The sequence below is a fragment of the Myodes glareolus genome, chromosome 15, assembly GCF_982192425.1.
Source record: "Myodes glareolus chromosome 15, mMyoGla1.1, whole genome shotgun sequence".
NCBI lineage: Eukaryota > Metazoa > Chordata > Mammalia > Rodentia > Cricetidae > Myodes > Myodes glareolus.
The window spans coordinates 52076154-52099795 of NC_142040.1; the positions used below are offsets into that span (position 1 = coordinate 52076154).

General features: G+C 37.1%; 1 protein-coding gene across 3 annotated transcripts in view; it reads right to left on the reverse strand.

Moving 5' to 3' along the window:
• Spef2 (sperm flagellar and cilia associated 2) overlaps positions 1-23642 on the reverse strand; it is a 157091-nt gene that overhangs the window by 34908 nt on the left and 98541 nt on the right. For all 3 annotated transcript variants that reach the window (XM_048429290.3, XM_085676648.2, XM_087896945.1), the window contains 4 exons: positions 19062-19199; positions 13092-13243; positions 8333-8513; positions 307-460 (listed from right to left, as the gene is read on the reverse strand). In XM_048429290.3, coding sequence (XP_048285247.3) covers positions 307-460; positions 8333-8513; positions 13092-13243; positions 19062-19199 — 625 coding nt within the window. The remainder of the gene's footprint in view (positions 1-306; positions 461-8332; positions 8514-13091; positions 13244-19061; positions 19200-23642) is intronic.

Sequence of the window (23642 nt, forward strand, 5' to 3'; positions counted from 1 at the left end):
TTTATGACTCTGAGGCAAAGGGTTAGGTAGGAGTGTTCCAGCAGAGAACAATTTGCTTAGATTCAAGTGCCCCCAGAGACCTGTAAACACAGAGCCTTTTAACTTCTACAGCAGCATGAGCCCCTCTACAGGGTCTTCCCAGGTCAGGAGTGCTAAGAGTTTAAAGCTGCCTTCGAGATACATCTGTTGGTTACACTGGCTATGTGCTTCAAAGAATCAGGTGGTGCTGATACGCCTGGTTAAAGACTTGTTTCCTACCAAGAGGTTTGAAGAGACCTGGGTACCCGGTCCTACCACTCTGAATACCTTTTGCTTTCTTTTCTGCCTTTTTCTTCTTGGAAGCCTCCTTCTCCTTCTTGGCTTTTTTATTTGTACCCGACTGAGGAGACTTTTCTTTGGAATCCAATGGGGGCGATTCTTTTTCTTCTTCTATCAGCCTTTGATGGACTTCAGCAGCCACCTATAAGGTAGCGATATTTCAGTTAGGACGGTGTTTACCAAATATGATAAACCCTTGGATTTACTCACTTAGATCCATGGAAGATTCCTTCTTCTGTGAACAATGAGACCCATGTTCTCACCCTTTAAGAAGCACATGGTTCTATGATTGGCTGATCTAGCCTCCGACTGCTATTCCCATTTCCCTGTTTGAAAGGAGGCTGTCATCTGATTAATCCCTGATGGCAATGCATCTTTATGTGCACTCATTTTGAACTCTAAGCTGGTAAACATAGGGTTTTGCACATGTTCATGTAGTTTTATCTTCACTGATAAAGCAGCCTGCTTACATCTTAGGCTTGAAGGTCATTTTATAGTAAAAACAAGGCAGAGTCATCCCTGCTTATGATTAAATTTTCCAAGTGTCTCCCTTGTAGTTAATCCCTCTATCATTCCTGTGAATGTCTGGATTATGGCTATATTATCTCTTTATGATAGTTACAGAAGGGAAATTACATCCTCACACTGAAGAGATACAGACCTTTACAGGGTCATCTACACCGTCTCTCTTCTTTAAGATTTGCAACTTACTTTAGGTTATAGAAAGCCTTGTCGTAGTGCTACATAAACTCAGAAGATGTTATATATATACATGCACAGGACATTAAATACTATACAATAACTCTTTCTCCAAAACACATGAGCTCGCATGAACGCGCACACACAAACACACACACACACACTCTCACACACACCCACTGAACTCATTGAAGTATAGAGCTGAATGGTGGCCATCAGGGGTTGAAGGTGTGATATAGATATGAAAATGGTGTAGGAGTTCCTTCTCTTTGTGTGTTGCTTTCATTGGTTAATGAATAAAGAATCTGCCTTGGCCTAGCTGATAGGGCACAACTTAGGTAGGCAGAGAAGATAGAACTGAACTCTGGGAGGAAGAAAGCAGAGTCAAAGAGATGCCATGGATCCGTGGAACGAGGTAGATGTGCTGAAACTTTTCTGGTAGGCCACGACCTTGTGGTGATACACAGATTGATAGAAATGGATTAAACTAATATGTAAGAGTTAGCCAATAATAAGTTAGCGCTAATGGTCAAGCAGTGTTTTAATTAATACAGTTTCTGTGTGGTTATTTCGGGTGTAATCTAGCCAGGCAGCCAGGACAAACAAGGGGCCCATTCCTTGTAACAAAGGTGGATAGATAGGGTATAGAGAAAAATGTTAAAGGGTAAATGTTTTAGCCAGGAAGGAAGAAGTAAATTCTGATGGCCTACTACAAAGCATGGTGACAGTAGTTGATAATGTATTTTATATTTCAAAATTGCTAGAAGAGTGGATTTTAAGTGTTTACTCTCCAAAAATATTGCCAAGTAAATAAAGTGGTAGATAAACTATCAGTTTGGTTAGTCATTTTAATATGTCTATCAATATCAAAACATCAAATTATAAGCCAAAATATATAATTACTGCTTGCAAATTTAAAATTTAAGAGTATATGCATGTTTACATATGAAATACCTATGTATCTCTCTATATATACATTCACCATCTATGTATCTCTTTACCTGTCATCATCACCTATTTATCTATCATCTAGTAACCTACTTTATCTATTTGTCATCTATCACCTATCTAACAAACATCTATCTATCTATCTATCTATCTATCTATCATCTGTCTATATCTATCTATCTCTATCTATCTATCGAAAAATCTTTATCTAAGAGCTTTGCCACTCAGGTTTTTTTTTCTATTTTTAGAAATAATAGAACTAATACTAATAGAGTCATCTGACTTTAATGCAGTGAAGATTATTTATGAAGACTGAGAAAAGGAGCTCAAAACATATATAAAACACACATGCATTCAGGAGGTAAAGAAACGAGACCTAATAAGACTGTATGTATTTATATAAGGATTTGTTAGGTCCAGATCTGATATGATTTTTGAGATAAATAGAATGAGAAGACTAAAGAATAATAAAGGAGATATACAGAAATATGGACAAGGCATATTTCCCTCAATGGTCTTTGCTATCTCATTTGTAAACAATCAGAAAGTTTATGCCTTCTCCAGACTCCTGACACACTTTATGCGCCATGGCCCAGAATGAAGCCACTCCCAACTGTTTCCTGGGCATTAAACCTCATCACCCTAATGGGTTTTCATGCTCCCATATCTGTGCATGCTCCCCATAACTTGAGGTAAATGCACTCTATTTATGGAAGACAGTGTTTCTTAACTAATAGATTTTTATTTTAAAATTGTAAGATGTTGTGGAATGGTCTGCCAGTAACACTTGATATATCCAAAAAAGGTATATAGAACAAGCTCGTTTGGTTGACTTGCCCCCCTCCCCAGGTGATCTTTTGAGAAACATGGTTTTCATGCTTCTACTGTACTTTCAAGTTCTTGGTAAAGTAGAAAGCTTGCTTGTTAACAGCCCCCCCCATTTAATTGCAAGAAATTCGTTTTTTAAAAATTTGTTCTTGCAAAGTAGTGTAAGTTAGCAATTTCCTTTAAAATTGGTCTGATCTCCTTGGTAACAACCTTGTGATGTTGATGATGATGAAGGTAATGATTATTCTTAGCATTTTTCTTGTCCACTTCTCTCAAAGACCTCCACATCTCTTTCAAAAATTAGTAGAATTTAGAATACATTCATTAAAGTAGCTGCTAAGGCTGGAAGGAACTTTAAGCATACTGCTTTGACACTGTAGGTGTTAAATATGACTTCTCTGAAATCATTACATACCTATCAATTAGAAAGTTTTGCTAAAAATTAACATAGCATACTAAATGAATAGCTTTTGGTAAAATTGCCCCTTGGAAAAAGCCTGAATTAAACTGCAGTTTGTTCCAATTGCACCAATCTCATCTGGAGCTGTTTGCTACATCCATTTTCTGATCACACCTGTCTCAGTTGGAACTCAAAGTTCCCTTAAATGTTTGTTTTCTAACAAGGCATGGTTTAGTCATCTAAGGGTCTGGGTGCTAAACTCATGACTATCTTTTTTTTGTCTGCTTTTAATTGTGTAATATTAGATTTATAGAAGTTTATTGCAACAAAAAATGTGGATTCATATATTGTTGTATATATTCGTATAAGTGATTATTTTTCCTGTGCTTGCTATGAGACATTCCAAAATACAAAAGAAAAATGTACAATTTTAAGTAACCTTTTAGCAAATGAACTATATTTATAGTTTCTAACACATTTCGTACACAGTACTTCCCTGAATTTCTTTCAATCATTTGACAGTTTTTCTCACATTATAAAGAAGAAGTCGAAGACTGAGAGAAGGTAACAGGTTTTCCAAACAACAAAACAGACCATCCATATTAAACTGTGACATGTAACTAACACTCTAGCCATACGTACATTTCTCTAAGAAGGCAGTATTTTCACAGGTCCTTTGAATGGACTATGTATGACCTGCCCATTATGGTTTTGAACTTTAATTAACAAGACAAACAATTCACGATCTTCCTAGAAATCTATCTGCACCTGTTTCCCACTTTCCGGGACTCGGTGCTTGTGGTTTTTGTGGTAATCATTATTTTCATCATCATCTTTTTATTGACTTTAGTGTTTTGAGCATGGCAGCAGCTGCAGCAGTTTCTCAGGACCATACTGTTAATTCAGGATGATGTTAGGTGTGGGCGTTGTCCTAGATGAAGGTATATGAAAAGTAGCAGAACCAAGTTAATAATTCAGGAAAACACTAGCAAGAGAAAAGCTACAAAGTAGGGATGGCTTAGTGGATAGAGTGCTGGCTAAGCAAGGGTGAAGACCTGAGTTTGAATCTCAAGAGCTGATGTGAAGCTGGCTATAGTGTTGGCCCTCTGTAGTCTTACTGCAGCAAGATCAGAGGTGGAAGCATGAGACTCCCCTAAAGAGCATGAGATAGTTAGCCTGTGTAAGAGGCAAGAGAAAATAACAAAGCAATTCTGTTCCAGAGATAGTGGAAAGTGTGGAGAAACATGGTTGAAGTTGTCCTCTGACCACTACCCCGGCACTGTAACAGGCACATACCCATATTTATATACATAAACATGCACACAAATCACACACACACACACACACACACACACACACACACACACACACGATGAATACTATGAGTCAAATCACTGGAGGAACATTAGAAACAACAAAGATAGGAAAAATTTAGGATTATAAAAGGCCCGAGCTTCAGGGAAAAAAAATCAAACAAATCAACAAAAAAAACCAAATAAAACTTTCAAGAATCTAACCAAGTACAAGTAGAAGGTACATATTTTAGAAAGGAGAAGAACACTATGCGTGGCAGTACATCGACACGGGAAAAAATGAGCAAACCTGATCCAGCCAGTTATAAAGTTGATGAGTTAGTGAGGGTAAGACACAAGAGGGCTGAGTGTCTTGGACTCTCGGCCAAGGTTTCAGATTCTGTATAGTCACTGGGGATGACCATATCATGCTCCTTTGGCATCAGTAATTTTTCTAAGTAGCATCCCTCTCTAAGACTCAGAAAACATGACAGATGAGGAGGCAGAACGAGCAGAAGAACTGAAGATGTGCAATAAAAATGGTATCTGCTGAACATGACCAAAGCATTGCATGCATGAACTCCTTGCAGTTGTGGTTAATTACTCAGCACTTGTCCAGGATTGAGCCAATCAGCATTGCATTATGGGTGAGGGAGAGGTCCATGAAGCTTGTTGCAGAAGGGTGTCACCTTCTTCACTGTGGTAGCCACAGATAAGGAGCCCTTGTTCCACCTCATAGCCGCTCACCCACATGCAGGCAATAACTCAGACGAAACTTTTATTGGACCACAAACAAGAGGAAGATACGAGGATAGGAGGGAGGCCCCTTGAGAAGAAGGCTGGCTCTAGGAGAGGGAGTGGGGATGAAGTAGGGGACTGGGTAACAGGAATGCTGAAGTTCATTGTATAAAGATATAAAAACATTACATTAAAATATTTTCATTTGTTTGCTTGCTTTTGTGTTTATATGTGTGGGCATGCAAATGTGTGTACCATAATGTGTGTATAAATCAGAAGACGGTGTATAGGGTCAATTCTTGCTTCTACCATGTAAGTTCAAAGGATCAAACTCCAGCTCGCAGGCTTGGCAGTGAGCACCTCTTCCCTCCGAGTCATCTTGCTAGCCCTTTGTTCATTTGTTTGTTTAAACCATCTATGATAATTATTTTATCTGTATCTTTTTAAAAATATAAAATGATTGTTGATATATTTAGGATCTATATCTAATATCTTGATAAGTGCTTTTACTGGTTATTTGAGAATTAAGGGAATATTTGATCTCCCTTTGTATTAAATACCTTCAATATTTAATTTTCCTTATTTTTGTTTAAAAATAATGGGAAATAATTCACTTAGAATTAGTCTAGCAATAGCATCTGGAGTGACTAAATAATGAATGTGGTTAATAACTTACTAAAGGATCCCAGCAGGGCCACCAAGAGAATAGTAATTGAGTGAATTATATCACAACTTATGAAGAGTAAAAACTAACAAGTGGATGAAACTGTGAGACTTTTAAAATAGAGATACTAAAAGACAAATGTATATAAGTAACCTCAAAGTATAATTTTCTAAAAAAGTTAATTGTAAGTAAAGATTATTCCCAAATAAGATGTTCAATTCACTAGAAAAAAATTTTTCATCTCAATTTTTCCATATGCCCGGTTTCATAGTCTCATATATACAAAAGGCAAGTATCAGCAAGTTGTAAATAGAAAGAAATAGGTTTATTCTCATAATGTGTAGTTTCAGCACAGCTCTTAATAATTCAAAGAGAAAATAAATGTAATGAGGATAAAAAGAAATATTTAAATAATGGTATATATTTATAATTTTATACTTATTTGAAACATAAATATATACTCTATGACAAGGAAGTTAAATTGTATAATGCTTACATATGACCAAGAAGGTATATGCATATTAAGCAATAATACACGCAAACACACACACAGAGGAAAGCAGTGATGTGTAGAAGATAGCATGTATTCCCAGGTCTAAGGGGGTTCTGTACACTCATTGGTACTAAGAGATATGTAAGAATGTTCAAAGTAGCTGTTTCCAATGGCATCAAAATGCAAACTCAAGTGTGGGCCAGTAGCAACAATATGAGATTACGCTAATGAATAATTTTATAAAAATGAACACACACACACACACAAACATGTAAAAGGTCCATTTTCTTAAAACTCAAAGACAAGCACAAGTACAATAAGCTGTTAAGTTACAGACTTGGATCGGAAAAGAATTGAATGAAAAGGCAAGACAGTGGTTTGTTGGAGGCCACAGATGTGGAGTCCTTCCACTTCGACTAAAGGCCTATTCTTGCTTCTTGAAGGTTATTGTTAGGAGGTTTGACCCGGGGTGTGGCTACTGGCAGGGTATTTTGATCTAGGGTGTGGTTACTTGATGCTCTGGGTATTTGAGAAGGTGATTACTTTGTTTGTTCCTTGCACTTTAGTGAAGAGGTCTTTTGTCTTCCTCCTCCTCTTTGGATTGGGGTATATAAAGCTAAGGAAAATAAAATATGGGCAGATTCAGTATTCATTGAGTTGCCACCCCAACTCTATTCTGTGTCTCTGTTTATTTCTTCTGTATTTCTACTTTTCTGCCTAATATTTCTAAACCACATGCCTCTACCGTGGAGCGTACGAACCCATCAAGGATGGAGCCCGACAGTGGTTCACTGAAGCGAGCTAAGGTTTGGAAGGTGATGATGAGACGTAGCAGCTTCATACCTTCACACTCCTCTCTGTACTGGTGTCATGAGCAATACTTTAGTGTTCCTGTAAAGCCATGCAATTACATGTCATGATTTTTTTTTGATGTGGGTAACGACATTTAAAATTTCTTGAAAACAAATATGACAAGAGAAGATTTCGAAATCATTCTGTGGCAGACGAAGAGATAAAGAGAGCAAAAGAAAGATGGGTGAGAAAAAAGAGCTTGTTGTTTCAGGGTAAGGTCAGACATAAAGGATCCCAAGGGAAGTCAAGGAAAATGAGATTATAACGAAGCTCCAGTTCCACGACTTTCATAAGACCTTTGGGAAGGTTGATACTGTTTTCTGATTAGATAGTGTACTTTAGTGAAATCAAAGAATGCTTAGCACAAAAAGAGAATAAAAGCCAAGTGGGTAGAGCAGAAATCATGCAGTAAGCTGTCCACCTCTCTAGACTTTACTTGTCCATTGTGAAAGGATAGTCATCCTTATCCTATTGTGATTTAGAGAAAATAATAAGCAGATAGGTTGAAGTTGGAAAGTCAACAGGCTATTTGGACTTTGTGTTTCATGACTTTGTAAAGTACTTCCAAGAATTATATTTCACTCATTAAAACTAAAACCAGTAGTATCACATAATAAAAACAAAACAAAACAAAACAAAAACATTTCAAGCAACAAAAATTATTACAGTTTTGGTTTTTCTAGGAAATAGAAAACCTGACCATGCTGGATGTCATTGTCAGATGACAAAGTGGGCCAGCACATGGTTGCACATAGCCTTGTCAGCACCATCACACTCTCTTATATTGCTTGATCTGCCCGTTGACTTCCTCCTTAACATTCTCTTGACATTTAAGCTTCTTCATTTGCAACGTAGGCCAGACCTGAAATGAATCTAAGTATTGTCTCACTTCTTTCATGATTTTAAAGACTTGTTGACTATTATCTCTTAACATCTTATTTCTTGAGAAGTCCCTTTAATAATGATAATTTCTGAAAGCCGTGCCTTTTTATAGTATGATTGTGATTATCATATAAATGTTGCACTTGTATCATGTTACCAACCATGCCACTTAAATAGTAGAGTAGCAGACAGGAAATGCAACCACGGGTACTGCTTACCATGTGGGAGATGGCTAAGGAAGCCTGCTGCCAGGTGTCCAATACTATCTTCTCATCTACCTCAAAGTTAGATTCCAAACCTTCTAATGAGGGATCGATCTTGCCCTTCAGTAACGCTTTCAATTTTGGTTTGATGGTAACATTTTCTGGAGAAACGGATATTCGAGGAACTAGAGGAATTCTTTGGGGAAAGAAAAGCAAACCAAAGAAACATAAGGGTTTCATTTAACAGAGTTCTATTTTTGTGACAGTGTTAGTTTGTGCCTTTTTTTTGTTGTATTTCTTTAATTCAAGTTTCCAAAGTTTTCCTAGAAGAATTATTTTGAAAGTCTATGATTGGAAAATGCTGAATTAATCACATTTATATGGTCTACAAAATCTCACTAATAATAGAAAACTGACAGCAAGTAACAAGTCATTTTTCAGATTTAATTCTCAAAAATTAAAAGAGGTGGACTATATAACAGTGATTATGAAGAAAGACTCCCCCCCCAAATGTCCTTTTTTGTGTCATATTTCCAGGGCACATGCTTCTCATGAGGGTAAATGAATATGGGAAAAGTAAACCTAATGGAACTTATTCAAGATTGTCAGTATCACCTGGACATCCTGACATGATAATGCGACTAACACAAATCTGCCTGGGGTTGTTAAACAGAGGTGATGATGCTTGTGTGTTACCAAGGTGAAGAAGCTTCAGAAGCCCTCCCCTTTCTTACTTGTGGATAGTGGGGGTTTCTCCTTGTCAAGTGCGGTGGCCAAACACAAGAGTGAAGCTCATGTTCCACTTTCTCTTAACAGTACTCCTTCCCCAACTGGAGATTTTAGAAAAATTTCTGAGAATGTACTATCATTGGTCTTAGGATCTCGGAGGTTAGTTCAAGCATGAAGGAAGATCTAGGGTAGAATGTTTATTGTAATTGGGATCATCATCCTCTGGTGACAAAAATTTGTCATCTTAAGGTTGGAGAAGGGATTGGAAAAGAGTAACTCCAAAAATAACCTGTTTGAAATTTAACAATAGATTCAGGATCAACAACAGGAATAGATAGCACTTGTTTTTATAGAATCAGGGAACTTGGGTCTGGAACAGGGATTTAGAAAGATAATTGTGGACTCCAGAAAACAACTAGCTTATTCTTGTTTGGAAGCATCACCTGAGATTTCTTGAACTTAACACTTGGATTTTCACAATGTGTGTGTGTGGGGGGGGGAGTTGAATGAGAATGCCCCCATAGGTTCAGATATTTGAATGCTTAATCCTCAGTTGGTGAAGTGTTTGGGGAAGAATTGGGAGTTGTGGCCTGGGTTGTTTTAGTAGGTATGGCTTTGGTGGAAGAGGTGTGTCACTGGAGGTGGGCTCTGAGGTTTCAAAAACCCATGCCAGGCCCAGTGTTTCTCTCTCTGCCTGCTTCCTGCAGATCAGGGTGTAAATTTCCCAGCTACTGCTCCAGTGTCAGATCTGTGTGCTTCCTACCAGTATGATCATGAAATAACCCTCTAAAAGTGTAATCAAATGTTCAATTAGATGCTTTCTTTGATAAGAGTTGCTTTGGTCATAGAATAGCCTCACAGTAGTAGAACAATCAGTATGACAGTACTTGGAATTCTGATAATCTATCATAACTATTAAAACATTGCATTGAGAATACACTCACACATTAAATTGTATCTTAATAACCAATTAATGCTAAATCAAAGCCTTTCAAGTTCTACTAAGTTTATGTGAAGTATGTGTGTGACCATCTCTAGACATTTCAAACAGCACAAGACTTTGCTTTGCAGGACAGCAGTCACGGCATTATTTAGAAAAGGACCCACTAGTTTTAACCAGGATTGTCTATCTGTATTGCCACAGGTTTGGAAATAGCCACTAGAGTCTGGAGGCCTACTGTGTGTCACAGAGCTGAAGACAATGACTGTCCCTCCACCAGAGTTCCTCAGTTGCCAGCAGTCCAGCAAAAAGATAAGATGTTATAAACAAGAGGCCCAGTCTTGTTCAGGCTCAGTACAGGCAGCTGCAGCTCCTGTGGAGTTTGGCATGCAACAACTTCTTATATATATATATTCTAATGGTGATTTTCTTCCAGCCTCTCCCTCTGTCACTGAGATATTTTCTCTCTTGTGTCTCTGGCAAAAATGCCTTGTACATTCTTTCCACTCAGTCCTTCTGTCGTATTCCCTTAGCCTTAGATGGTGTGGTATAAATGGCATGTTTGGGTTGAGTGCTCATTTATTCTAGGCATCTTGTGTAGGCATGAGTCTCTGTACTCACTGGGAGGAGGGAAGAGTAACTATTGTGTGAAGGAGATAGAGAGGTGGAACATGATGCTAATCAGAACTACAAGTATGTGAAATTGTCTACAAACAAATTGAATCAATACAAGCAGAAAGAGGACATGAAAATGAAAACAAAGGTGAATACATAATAGCTCCATATTAAAACTACAGGTAGTTATTGATGAAAATGACCTTAGAATTCACTTACTGGGAAGAAAAGTTCCTGTACTATAGGTAGTTCTGTCACTATTGCGAAATATAAAATTGGGTATGCTACTTGAATTTCTGAGCCTCGCTTTACCATGAATAATTGTTTATCAACTAATACAACTATTATTTTGAGAATGCACGGCTACCATTAATATTACTATAGGGTTGTTGGAAAGAATGAAGTAGAAAAAGTATGTAAAATTGCTGAACACTGTGCTTGTTTTTTTTTCTATATGTTATTGACTGTGGTTAATTGGTTGGTGAGCTGGTTGGTGTGTTGACTGACTGATTGTCTCAGCAGTTTTGCCACAGCATTAAGGTTGAGATTGGTACAAAGCTGTTCTGTAAAAACTTAGAACTGTCTGTTCTTCTGTGGCCTTATTGTACTAACCAAAATGAATAGCTTCCCCATTATGCCTGGTTTGCTATTATGTGCCAAGAACAGAATGCACTGCCACCCTAGACACTGAAACTTGGTGTCTTCTGGTGATGCTGATGGTTCCTATTGCCTCTGGTGTTCATTATTGTTCTAATTTCAATGTTTTCTTAGCAGTTTCTTCAATGTTTTTCTTCTATTTGGGACAGGAAGAGGGTGCCTGCTCACCCTTTTGTGCATTCTTGTGTATCTATGGCCTGGTGTAAATATAACTCCAGATGAAAGACCGTAAGAGTGCAAAAGTGGACACTGGATCATCACATAGCCTATGTAGCAATGCCATATCAAATTATTTTTGGAACAAGGGAGGGATAAACAAACAAAGTAGGGACATGAACTACTCACAACTAAAATATTGCATATAAGCAAGAGTAAACTATTATATATATTCTCCAAAATATATAACAAAAGAGCCACTCTTTCATAAGTATTTGAGGACTGGATTTTAGATGTTTTCATTTCCAGACATAATTCCATCTATTTTGCAGATCCTATTTCCTGTAATTTTCACAACAACCTTGCTTTTGTAAGAATGGAACTTGAGGCTTACATTGAGATGTCGTGAGTTATCCTAACCCACTTATATACAGTTCATACAGTTAGTAAGGGACAGACTCGGGATTTAAACTAGACCAATCTGGTTTGAAAATATATTCATTATGCTATGTTTTGTTCATGCAACTCTTACACCTATATTGACTGAGCAAACGTCTAGGCAAAGAGGCTTCCTTTAAATATAAAATGCACAGCTCACGTGCCTGGAGATTTAAGCACAGCATTCAATTTCTGCACATGATTTTGTAAATCTAGCTTCTGCTTGTACTTCCACTTCATGTCAAAATTTTTCTCTTTTTTCATGTTTTGCTTAAGGATGACCAGGAAATAATACTTTAAGTTTCCCCAAATTTCAAACTTATTTTCAAATAATACACTTCCTCCTAAATGATTTTGAATTTTGTTTTCAAGTGTTTCATCTTAAGTTGTATAAAATTAAGTAAAACTAGATCTTAGGGTGTAATGACTGGAAACCACACCATGGTGATCACTACCATTTCCTTGACTCACCCTTTCAGGATGACATCCTCTCCATCACTTACAACTTTGCAGAGTCTGAGATATTGTCCTTCCTCCTCCAAACTCACCTATTATATCTATAAAAAATTACTACGTTTTTTTATTGCAGGCAATTTATTTAGCTAAAAATGTAATTTGTCGTTATTTCACTACTAAGTTCCTGTTTCTGTTGGCAACAATCTGATGTTGGATTGTTAATATCTTTTATTCTTGTGGGGTCATGATCATATACTATTTGACTTTTACTATTTCTCAATTTCCTCACCTGTAAAAGAAGAATGACAATCCTTTCCATTTTAATTTACATAATTTCTCTCTCTCCATTCTCTTATTCTCTCTTAAATACACACACACACACACACACACACACACACACACACACACACACATTCCCCACCACATATACACACCACAACATGATCTGGTTCTTCTAAGTTCCTAATTCAGCACCAGAGGTCTTTGGAGCTGAATGTATTTCTGAATACAGAAGTGACATACTATCTAATATCCACAGCAGAATCCCGCTGAAAACAAAATAGAAAGCACATTATCTCTCCAACCAAATGAGTAAATATTCACCAGTAATAACATAAATAATCCATCATGCCAAGTTAATTTTCTGACATCAAAGTTAGAAAAAAAAGTTCAGCTTTTCGGAACAATTTGGTGTTTCCCCTAATAGGAGCAGGATTCATAATTTAAAAACCACAATTCTGTATGTTCAAAGTAATTACAGTGTAAAACAATGGTCTGCCTTACCTAAGTTGGTTTTCTGAAATGTCTTTACTATCGAGCTGAACCAATGGGACCCGAGTAAATTTCTTACTGTCTTCTAGTGGGATTTTGGATTCCATTGCTCTGTAATAATCTTGGAGTAGTCTTTTGGTGTCTTGGAAACGGTTCACTTCTGCCTTTAATACAGAAAGTAGATATCAATACCCAACTAAGAACACATTGATCTGCATGTTTTTCTGTGATATGTATGCATAATGTAAATAAAAATTTTAAAACATGTTGGTTGAAAGTAATTCACTAGAAATGAAGAAAGAGCCTTGTTTATTTCTGTCACTAAAGTTTCATAATTATTTAAGAAGGCAAATGACTTTGTATTCTGTTTACTGAGGGCAATGCCATTTAACCAGATGACAGTTATATAGCTTTGGATGATTACTACTAGAAATTCTTCAATCAATCACTGAAGTAGCTTCTTTGTCCTAGAAATAATTCAGTTGCCTTGGGGTATCATAGACGGTATAAGTACAAGAACAGAATGAAACCAACACTAGGTTCTTTTCCTCTGGTACAATTCAAACTATTTGTGGAAACAAGACAAACAAGAACACAAAGTGAAACAATAATTCTCTCTGTACAGTTTCCTGTCTTGCTTAATGTGAACAGGATAGACATAACTCACAACTTCTCTAGACCTCTCTGCTCGACTCCTCTGCTGGAGTTGCTGGGAGAGACCTTGAAGGAAGAAGAGCAATTCAAAGGAGTTGGCTGTGAAACAATTAATAATTGTGCACATGTGCGGTCTCCCTGTCAGTGCGGGTTTGCCCTTGTGGCACAAATGCACAGGGCCTGTGTGCTGTGAGGCCCTAAACAGTTTTAAAGCTACAGATGTAGATCATGGAAAATCAACTGATTCTCTCCCTTTTAAATCATACGGTATGTATGCTCTTCCCTTTGGTGAGGTATGTATTACCCCCAGACTTTCCTTTGTTGGTGGGGTTGTGTAAGCAGGTATCTGAAGCCATAAATTATGGGCCTTTAATGCAAAGGTAATAAATAATATCTAGTTAATTGAAGAGAGGATTTTTTTCTTGCTCTCTCATTTCTAAAAGAACAAAAGCAACCTAAGTAATAAAGTCCTGTCCCCCCACATCCCATCCCATCCATCCCCACCTTTGCTGAGTGTAGCTTAAGGGCATGAATAAAGGGATTCCCTATCACTTGGTGGGGGGACTGCTCTTTTCTAAAGGGAAACAGAAGGAGCAGTGAATCTGGGGAGAAGGGAGGTAGTGAGAGGGAATAGAGGGGGTGAATGTGAGGAGGGGAGGCTGCAGTCTGGATTTTTGTATGAGAGAAGAATAAAGAAGAAGGAAAAATGTTTCTGATGTATCAAGAAATAGATTTACAGTACCATATCCACAGTTGACAATGAAGGGATGCTGTTTTTTGCATAGTAGTGTGTAATAAAAAATAAACAATGCAATGAGGTTTTTTTATGGAGAAAATGATTAGACAGATTTTTTCCAGTTTTTACAGTATTAAACTCTTCTAGCTAAAGGACTCAAACAAGAGAAAATTCAGCTCCTTACTTTGAGTCTATATTATAAAATAAATTAACATTTATATATTATTTTAAATTATAGGATGTTTCACATTTGAGCACAGTACTTTGAAATGGCCAGGAAATCTATGATTTTTTTATCATTGAGTTAAAATATCCATACACAGAATAATTCCATAGTTTAAAGAAAATTATTGGTGTCATGTTTCAGTTTGGTAAAACTGCAGGGAAAATTGTTTGACTAAACTATATTCATGGAAACTCACACAATATCACGCTTATAATGAATAAGATACAAATATAAACGTACTAGGTACATACTGAATATTGACAATTAACTTTGGAAAAATGAAGAACAGTGTGGGGGAGTGGTTACAAAAAGCTATTAACCATTGAATCAGTAAACTATAGTTTTGGGCAAATAGGGTAAGAAACCTGAAAAATATTTCTTCTTTAGCTTAGAGCACTGAACTCTTCTTTAATCACTGGGTTTGGGAGAACATAATTGACAGAGTCGGATTCAAAACTGTATCAGGATCTTTCCCCAAGACTTACATTATTACAGTAATTGTTTTGTATAAAATATTGACTCATTTTTAAAGGGAATAACTTGATTCAAATATAAGCAGATTTGAATAGGAAAAGACATCATATTCAGAATTTTCCTCTAAGAAAACTAATCGTGATTCCTCTCACACTTATAACGAGTAAATAACCCTCTGTTCTGTGACTTCTTTGTCACTGGAGTTTCAGGCTTTGCTATTCCTTTTGTGTGGCACTCTGCGTTGAACCTAGCACCTTCAGCATTCTAAATAAGTACTTTTACCTCAAGGTTGGCCCATGTCCCCAGTCTTCTGATTTATTTATTTTTGAGGCGGGATTTTATTACATTTCTGAGACTAACCACAAACTCCCAGTTGCCTGGAGGCGCTGACCTTGTCTGCCTCCTCCCTCAGCCTCTTGGGTAGACGTGACTTACAGGTTTGTGAAGCCAGGGCCAGCTTAGCAAAGCTTTTCTAAACTTTACCTTGTGGGCAGCTTGTTGCAAAGGCTGTGCATGGATATCTTGTTGGAATGAATGAGTAAAAACTTTCCAAGGTCAATCTGGTTTAGAAATTCAACGTTAATGCAGCAAAATGATTTCTTTACTCATGGAACATCTTAGTTCCTAACTATGTCAGCAGACTTGTCAATCTCCCGGGGTGGTGGTGGGGCAGATAGGTTGCTTTATGTAGCACTTTCCAAAGTCACTCATGTAATGACACCATTTTCTGGATCAGTTTGGAAGGCAATTTTCCAGGGAACCCATTTTGGGAAGCAATTATCTAGCTGTTTGTGGTGAGACAGAACATGCAACGGAAGGTTTTCTCCAGACTTGTTACTTTTTGTCCTTGACCAACATTAAGGCTCCTGATTTTGAGTGTCTTGGACAAAATACGAGCTGCCTCAACTGTCTAGTATTGGATGGATATTCCCATCATCACGTCTTTCTCCATGTGCTGAGATGAAAGCTACTCTTGAGCATGTCCACCTTTGGGTTTTACGGGGTGTGCTAAGCAGTGCTCTACCTGTGAAGCCGAACAACTTGGACAATGTCGTTGACATAGTAGTGTTCCAGAAGGCGTACTGACTCTGCAGCCATGGTCAGTTGCAATTCCGGCTCCTTCTTTCACTTACTAGATGCAACTAGAGGACAGTGGCTCCCCACCAGCTTCCTTCAGTTTCCTTAATGACAAAACGAGGATGACAGCAGCACCCCCAGCATAATGCTGTTGTGATCGTTCACTAGAGTTCTGCTGGAAATTTCTGGCAGTTGTGCCCAGCCTGTACTCTGTTGTCCTGTTTTATTTTGTCTGATGTGGGCAATGGCTCAATGTCTCACGATAAGAACCTCAAATCTATAGATTAATGAACTGTTAGAGTCTTACCTATTCCACAGGAGTTATTATTTATGGCTCCGAATCATGAGAGGGACTCCTGAAAGTCTGCTGTGCCTTCACTTTTGGATCATAGTTACTTTTTCATTAAGTGTTTGGTAAAACCTGTTTATAATATCGTCTCTCTACTTGTTCAGACTGATTCCCCAAGTTTCTGCTCAACTAGTTTAGGCTAGTTGGGTACTTTACTTAATCCTTTGTGTAAACTATGCCTAATGGAGCTAAGTGTACTCCTTAATATGCTTAATAATATGCCAAACAATGTCTCAGCATTGTCCCCTGGTTGCAACTCATTTAAATCTATCTTATCTTCATAATCCAGCTTTGTAGCGTGCCTTCATAGTTCTCCTTGTTCTGATATCCTGATTTCTTTAAACCTCCCACTTAGAGATAATATAATTCTTCTTCATTCATAGGGGATACACTTCAAGTCCTTTATTTAATACCTGACTAATGCCTTTGTTTCTATGGATTCATATCTATTTGAGAAAGTCTGAATCAGATACACTGAGAAATACTAATAGAATACGATAACAACTACTATAATATAAGTGATATGAACATAGATTTTCTTAAAGAATCTGTTGTGCTATATTTTATTTTTTGGTATGGATATAAGATGACTACAATAGCCATGTCACAAAAACAACATGAAGTGAATCTTTTGACATCATGTCAGTATTAGACTCCAATATAAGAGCTACTTGAACAAAAACATTTTGAAGACAGAGTAGAAGAACTGATAACCTGGATAGCAAATAATGGAAATAGAGAATATACAGCGTTGATGCAATTAAAAAGGGATTTTTTTTCATTTCAAGTCAGATGAAAGAGAATAAACTGGTACAAAATGGAACATCAAAAGATTTATCTCATCATTGCTGACACAAAGCACCATTTTGAGCTACAGAATATGAGAGACAGTTTATTCTTAGCCAGGTGAGAGTGGATAGTGAGGGTACACCATGAATTTAAGTTGCCATAAACCATGTTTCAATGTGGAAGAAGTTTCAGAAGGTCAAAGACAGTAAAAAATCAATTCATCTATCAAATTGATGGGAACATCAGTTGGTGAGTTATATTTTAACAGAAAAGCCAAACAACCCCCCCCCACACACACACCTGTGGTCAAGTAAAGGTAATTGAAACCATAGAAAGGGAAATAGTGAGGTGGGGCTGCTATAATTCCTGAGGCTTCCTGTTATTCGGGTTTCTGTTGACTTTTCAGAAATACCTTTGGAGCAGGGACTGCCCCTTTGAGTGCTGGAACTACCAGAATGGATGGGTCATTGTTGAAAGGAGATTTGCTGAACTCTTACTTTATCGAAGTCATAGATATAAGCGGAGGTATTTTATCATCCCCAAAAATACCTTCTAAGTTAATCAATTATAGATGAGAAGTAGTCCCCATCCATTTTCCCTCTTGACTGTTCTTTTGTCAACAAAAAATTTAGGATAGCTTGATCCAGATGGATTCGATAGTTCTTCAAGCATGAATAATTTTAGACAGGGCTTCTCCCACAGTCTCAGCCCCTGGCCTCCATTAGTACTTTAGGAAACTGGTCCTCTGTAAATGGCTTTCTCTGTATTTTTGAAATATACATTTTAAGACAGGCCTTTTATCAGTTTTGTACCCTAGGAATGCCTTCCTCAAGATCTGAAAACCATGTCTGAAGTACAGTTCTTTCTCAAGGAAGATAGCATTTCAAGGTGTGTGGATGTCCCCAGTTGTAAACTTATCTTCTATAATGAATATAGGAGGAAGTTCAGTTAATGAACACAAATGGGGCTGAAGAGGTAGCTCAGGATTAGGAGAGTGTACCACTCTTTTAGAGGGCAATAGTTCCCAGCATCTACATCATGTGGTTCACAGTTACCAAAACCCCCCACTCTGTGGGATCCAAAGTTTTCTTCTTGTTGTCTACACAGGCAATGTTCAGATGTCCAAAGCTACACTCACAGATATACATATAATTTAAAGCTTAGACATTGTAAAACAAAGACAGCTGATCTCACCCCTCATCCTGCCTCCACCCTTGATCTCTCAAAACCTATCTATAGGCCCTTTGTTTTGAGGAACTAAAGGCTGGTCTGTACTTTTTCTTATGGTCACAGCAGTGGTTCCCATGGTTGCAATATATCCCTGAAATTACGACAGGGTAGCTTTCTTGGGCCAGTCTTAAGTATTAGTCTGGTAAACTAAACATCCCAGTTGCAGACAGAGTCCCTGCAATCTCGCAGAACATGCATAGCGAAGCAGAAATGGTAAGTAGCTGCTAGCGTTGTACTGTCTGTGTGGTTGCTTGACTGAGAGAAAAACAATTTTGTTAGCTAATATTCTTGGTGAGCCAGAATGCATTACCAAGCAGACAATCATACAACACAGGGTGTTAGAAGCAAAATTGTCCTTGAGCAAACCTCTGACATTCCCGAAGGAGTTGTTCCATGAGGAATAAGGCTGCAAAGGGAGTCTGTGTCACTGTGTCTGGCTGCTCCTACCTGCATCAGGGAAAAGAAGTGATTCATTATTATTCCGACAGAGTCCTGTAGCCAACTCTCGTTAATGATATCAAGCCTCTCCTGCTCTGCCTCCTCCTTTCTGGCATCACAGATGTCCCACAGGCGGTCTCGTAGATCCTGAGTGGAAAGAGAAACAGCATGGGTGTGCTTGGGAGTCGTGTCTTGTGCAGCTTCAGTGCCCTGCATCTGAGATCTTTGTTTCCGGAGTTGTACCTAAAGGAGTCAGTCATGACTAACATGTTCATGTGTTAGATTCACTTATTCAGATAGTAATCACATCTCTTTTTCTCTTGGATCATATGCCTACAGTTCTTCATAAATCCATTCCCATCACATTAACATCATGGGTAACTATTTGTGTATTAGTTTTTTTGTTAATAAACTTGTATGGTTGAAAACCACTTCATGCCAATTAAAAAAAAACCTGTGTATTGTTGATAGAAAAAATACATGGTTGCATTTGAACCAAGGCCATTAGTTTGCTAACTGTCAGAGTAGGGGATCATTTAGCAGAAAAATGTTTGTGTTTAATGGGATGCTCAACAATTCAACAGCACACCAAACTAAGGACGAGAAAAAAAGCATATGAGTAGAACAGTATATTACATGATATTTATATAAAGTAATTGGCCTATAGTATGGGCATTCAGCAATATTTCATTTGTTTTATAATTTATATCTAAGTATACAAAAATTATAATGTTAAAATTATAAAGGCTTTGTGTATTGTGTTCTTCTTAAAACATGCTGTTGACATTTTTGCATTACCCTTTAATGCCTGAAAACAACATTAGGTAGTTCATTACCTTTATTTTTGTAAGAGAACACTGGGAATAGGGAAGGCATTTTCCTTGGGTGAGTTAACAGTGAAGCTAGGATGTGAATCTTTGGGCTCCAGAAATGTGTACCACTGTGTTATGCATCAGAATTGACACTATGTAAAAGAGGAATCCAAGATAGAAAGTGCTTTAGAGGCTATAGTTGTTATATTGTTTCTAGGCAGATACACCTTATCATTCTGTCTTCATATGTCCAATAATACTTTCTTGAAGAAACAGTTTAATAGGGAGTTTGGATGCTTGGACATATATATCCCTGCTGCTGCCACCTAACATGCTAATCTCTTTGCTGTATTTTTCACTGATAACAAGTGATAGCTACTGCTGAGTACCTAGAATCATTGATGGGTGGATAAAATTATACAGTGACAGCAACTAGGGCTTACTCAGTACTTAGAAATGACTGTCGCTGCATTATACAATCAATGTGTCAAAACCTGACGCAAGGAAGGGGGATAGAAACATCTTAGAGCAGTTTTAAAGTTTCATGTTTTTCAAGATCATCTATGTATAAAATACCAAATTATGAAAGGATAGAGCTCATTTTTCAACCAACATTGCCTATACGACTTTCCAAAAATGGATGTGAAGCTGTGTTTGTTGGCACACACCTTGGGAGGCAGAGGAAGGCAGATTTGAATTTGTGGCTAGCCTGCTCTATATAGTTCCAAAGACAGCCAGGGTTACACAGAGGAACAATGTCTTGAAAGACAAAAAATAAAAAAAAAATGGATGCATATTAGCCTCATCTCAAGCCTAGCTTTATTATTCATAGGCATCGAAGGAAGTCACATTTGCTTTGGGCTTCACCATGTTCTCTACCGTGTACTCCTGCTGCAGATCTACTGTGTAAAAGTCTTACAGTATTTTCAGTGAGGTTTCTTAAGTCCAAACATCCTGACCCTTTCAAGGAGAAACCGTATGCAGCTCCTGGAATCCATGAATATATCCTAACAACAAAAGTTTACTCAAAATAACATGTGTTGTTTCCTCCTTGCCGTGCTTGTCAGCAATGTTTTTGCCTATGATCTGGGCTGGTATTTTGATTTTAATGCTTACTTTTCTTATTTGCCAATAGTAAAGCTATACTTTTTATTTGCATTCATTCATTTCTCCTTTTCTCAAGTTTAGTTTCTACATTCTTTTTGAAGAAACTATATTTTTATATATCCTCTCATGTATATAGACAAAATCAAAGTAAATAAACTCTCTCTCTCTCATATATGCATATATCTCATGTATATAAATAATAAACATACACATGTGCATTACATATTACCCAATGCTGACATTTTTAAGGGTCATATTAAATCATTTGTCTTGCTTTCTGTAAGCAATTAAATAAAATCCCTATTATAGTTATTTATTTTAGATATTGAAAAGTAAGTAAGAGGTGAAGCTGTAAAAAGTGATAAAATAAAGGTTAAGTCATAGTTAATGCTAGGAAGAAATAATTCTAAATTGGCCATTAAAGACACTATCATGAAAATTTACATAAACACTAAAAATTTCCTGCTTTAAAAACTCACTTCAAATAAGAAGACATCAAACTGGGAATATATTCATAATATATTGTCAATAAATATATTATGGTATTTATTGATAATATATAAAGAATATAAAGTAATCAATAAGAAAAGAGCAGATTTCAGCAGAAAAGCAAGTAGGAATCACAATCAGAATCAAGAAAAAAGAAAATAAATGGCCATTACCCAGGTAAGAAAGGCTAACTTCAAATGTAAAAAGAAAATACAAATCTTAAGAAAATGCATATTTTACTGCTAAGTTGGCAAACATTTAAATACAAGATAGAATTAATATTGGATGTGTCCACATAACCTATTTCTTCAAGCAGAATTTTTAAACTAAAGTGAAAATAAGAATTTGTAGGTTCTCAATGTCTCAAAAAATAATAAATATAAGCATAAAATTTCACACAACATTTTTAACATTTTATGTTCTTAAAAATTAGCCCAAGAAAGTTGTTTATTATTAATTGTGTCAGTATATATGTAGCTGGTTAAAATTTTATGGTATAATTTTATATTAAAAATTGGCACAAAATTTTATATTAAATTTTGGTGTGTAACAAAATTTTTACTGAAATATGGCAAATGTTGGAAACATCTTTAACAAATTATAATAATGTTCACTACTCATGAACCTTAGTCTTAAAAATAATGTAGATAAATTTTTGTTCATTAATAAAACATGTATTGATGAATGAAAAATGGTGAAAAGCAATATGTATACTGTGGTACCATTCCTTGAAACTATTTAGGAATGGTCAATATATTGTATACACCTAGGTAATAGCAGTAACTACTATTGGCAGAGGTTATATAAGTTTTTATAACTTCTACTATTAACTCGCTTATCTATAAAAATATGATGCATTTGGATTTAGAAAAGGAATAAAAGGAACAAATGACATATTCAGACTATTAAATTTCCCTGTTCTCTGCCCACAACCATCTCCTATGAGAAAGAGAAACACAGGAGAGCTACCTTAAAGCTGGATTCATGAATGGGTGGGCAAGACTTAAAAGCAAAAAGCAATTGTAGGATTTAGTTACATGCATGATTTTTTCCCCTTGAGAAAGGCTTTCTCTGTGTAGCTCTGACTGTCTTTTGTCCTGGAACTTGCCTTTGTCCTGGAGCCAGGCTAGCCTGAAACTCATAGAGTTCTGCCTGCCTTTGTCTTCTGAGTGCTGGAATTAAAGGCGTGCACACCACTGCCCAGCTTAGATGCCTGATTTTGTGGAATTTTAAGAATACGCAGTAGATGAACACCTCTTAGGTTAAAGCCTTTGGCACCTCCCTATTTTCCGGGCCATTAGGCTTCCTTGTGAGAGATCGGTTTCTGGTCTTCCTAGTCTATCACTTCTCTACCTGAGCTTTTAAACCCATGAATCAAAGTTCCCTGTCTATACTATAAAAGACCCCAGGCCTTAGGCAGTATGGTCTCACACAATTTCTTCAACCTAATCAGCAGCTGTCTTGTCTATGTTTTTACCTTGCTTTCTGCTCCCTGATAGCCTCCACACACATCAACTCCTCCTGGTCTCTCTCCCTTTGTGCCCCTCTCTGACAGATAAACCTTTCTCTGCATAAGCGTGTGGTTCACTGCAGTAGTCCTGCTCCTCAAATGTCTCTAAGAAGGGCTTCCACATCCACAAGCAAGACCATGACAAAGATGCTTTAACCTCTTGCCTGTGTCCTTGATGTCATCATAGATTTATAAAACAAATAATCCTAATACACTCATCTTACAGCTATTAGTTTTTGATTATTCTGTTTCTTGGCTATGAGCATGGAAACAGTTTGGAATTGTAGACTTTGTGTATACCTGCTAAACCCTTGCCCTGTGGACATGATAAATGCTTTATTATTTTCTGAACACATGATGGACACTGGAGTAGAGTTTAGCAATATATTTGTTACACAAATGAATATAGAGATATCTTGCATAGAAATTTCCTCCAAGATGACACATTTGATCTTGGAAGGAAGCTGGTGAAGACTTAGGATATTCTAGGTTGTGTGTGGTGCACAGACCATTAATCGCAGCACTTGGGAGGTAGAGGCAGATGGATATATGTGATTTTGAAGTCAGTCTGAACTACACAGTGAGCTTTAGACCATATAAAGCTATTTAGTGAGATCTTGCCTCAAACAAACTAATTCACTCAAGATATTCTTAAGGGGGGTAGAATATTCC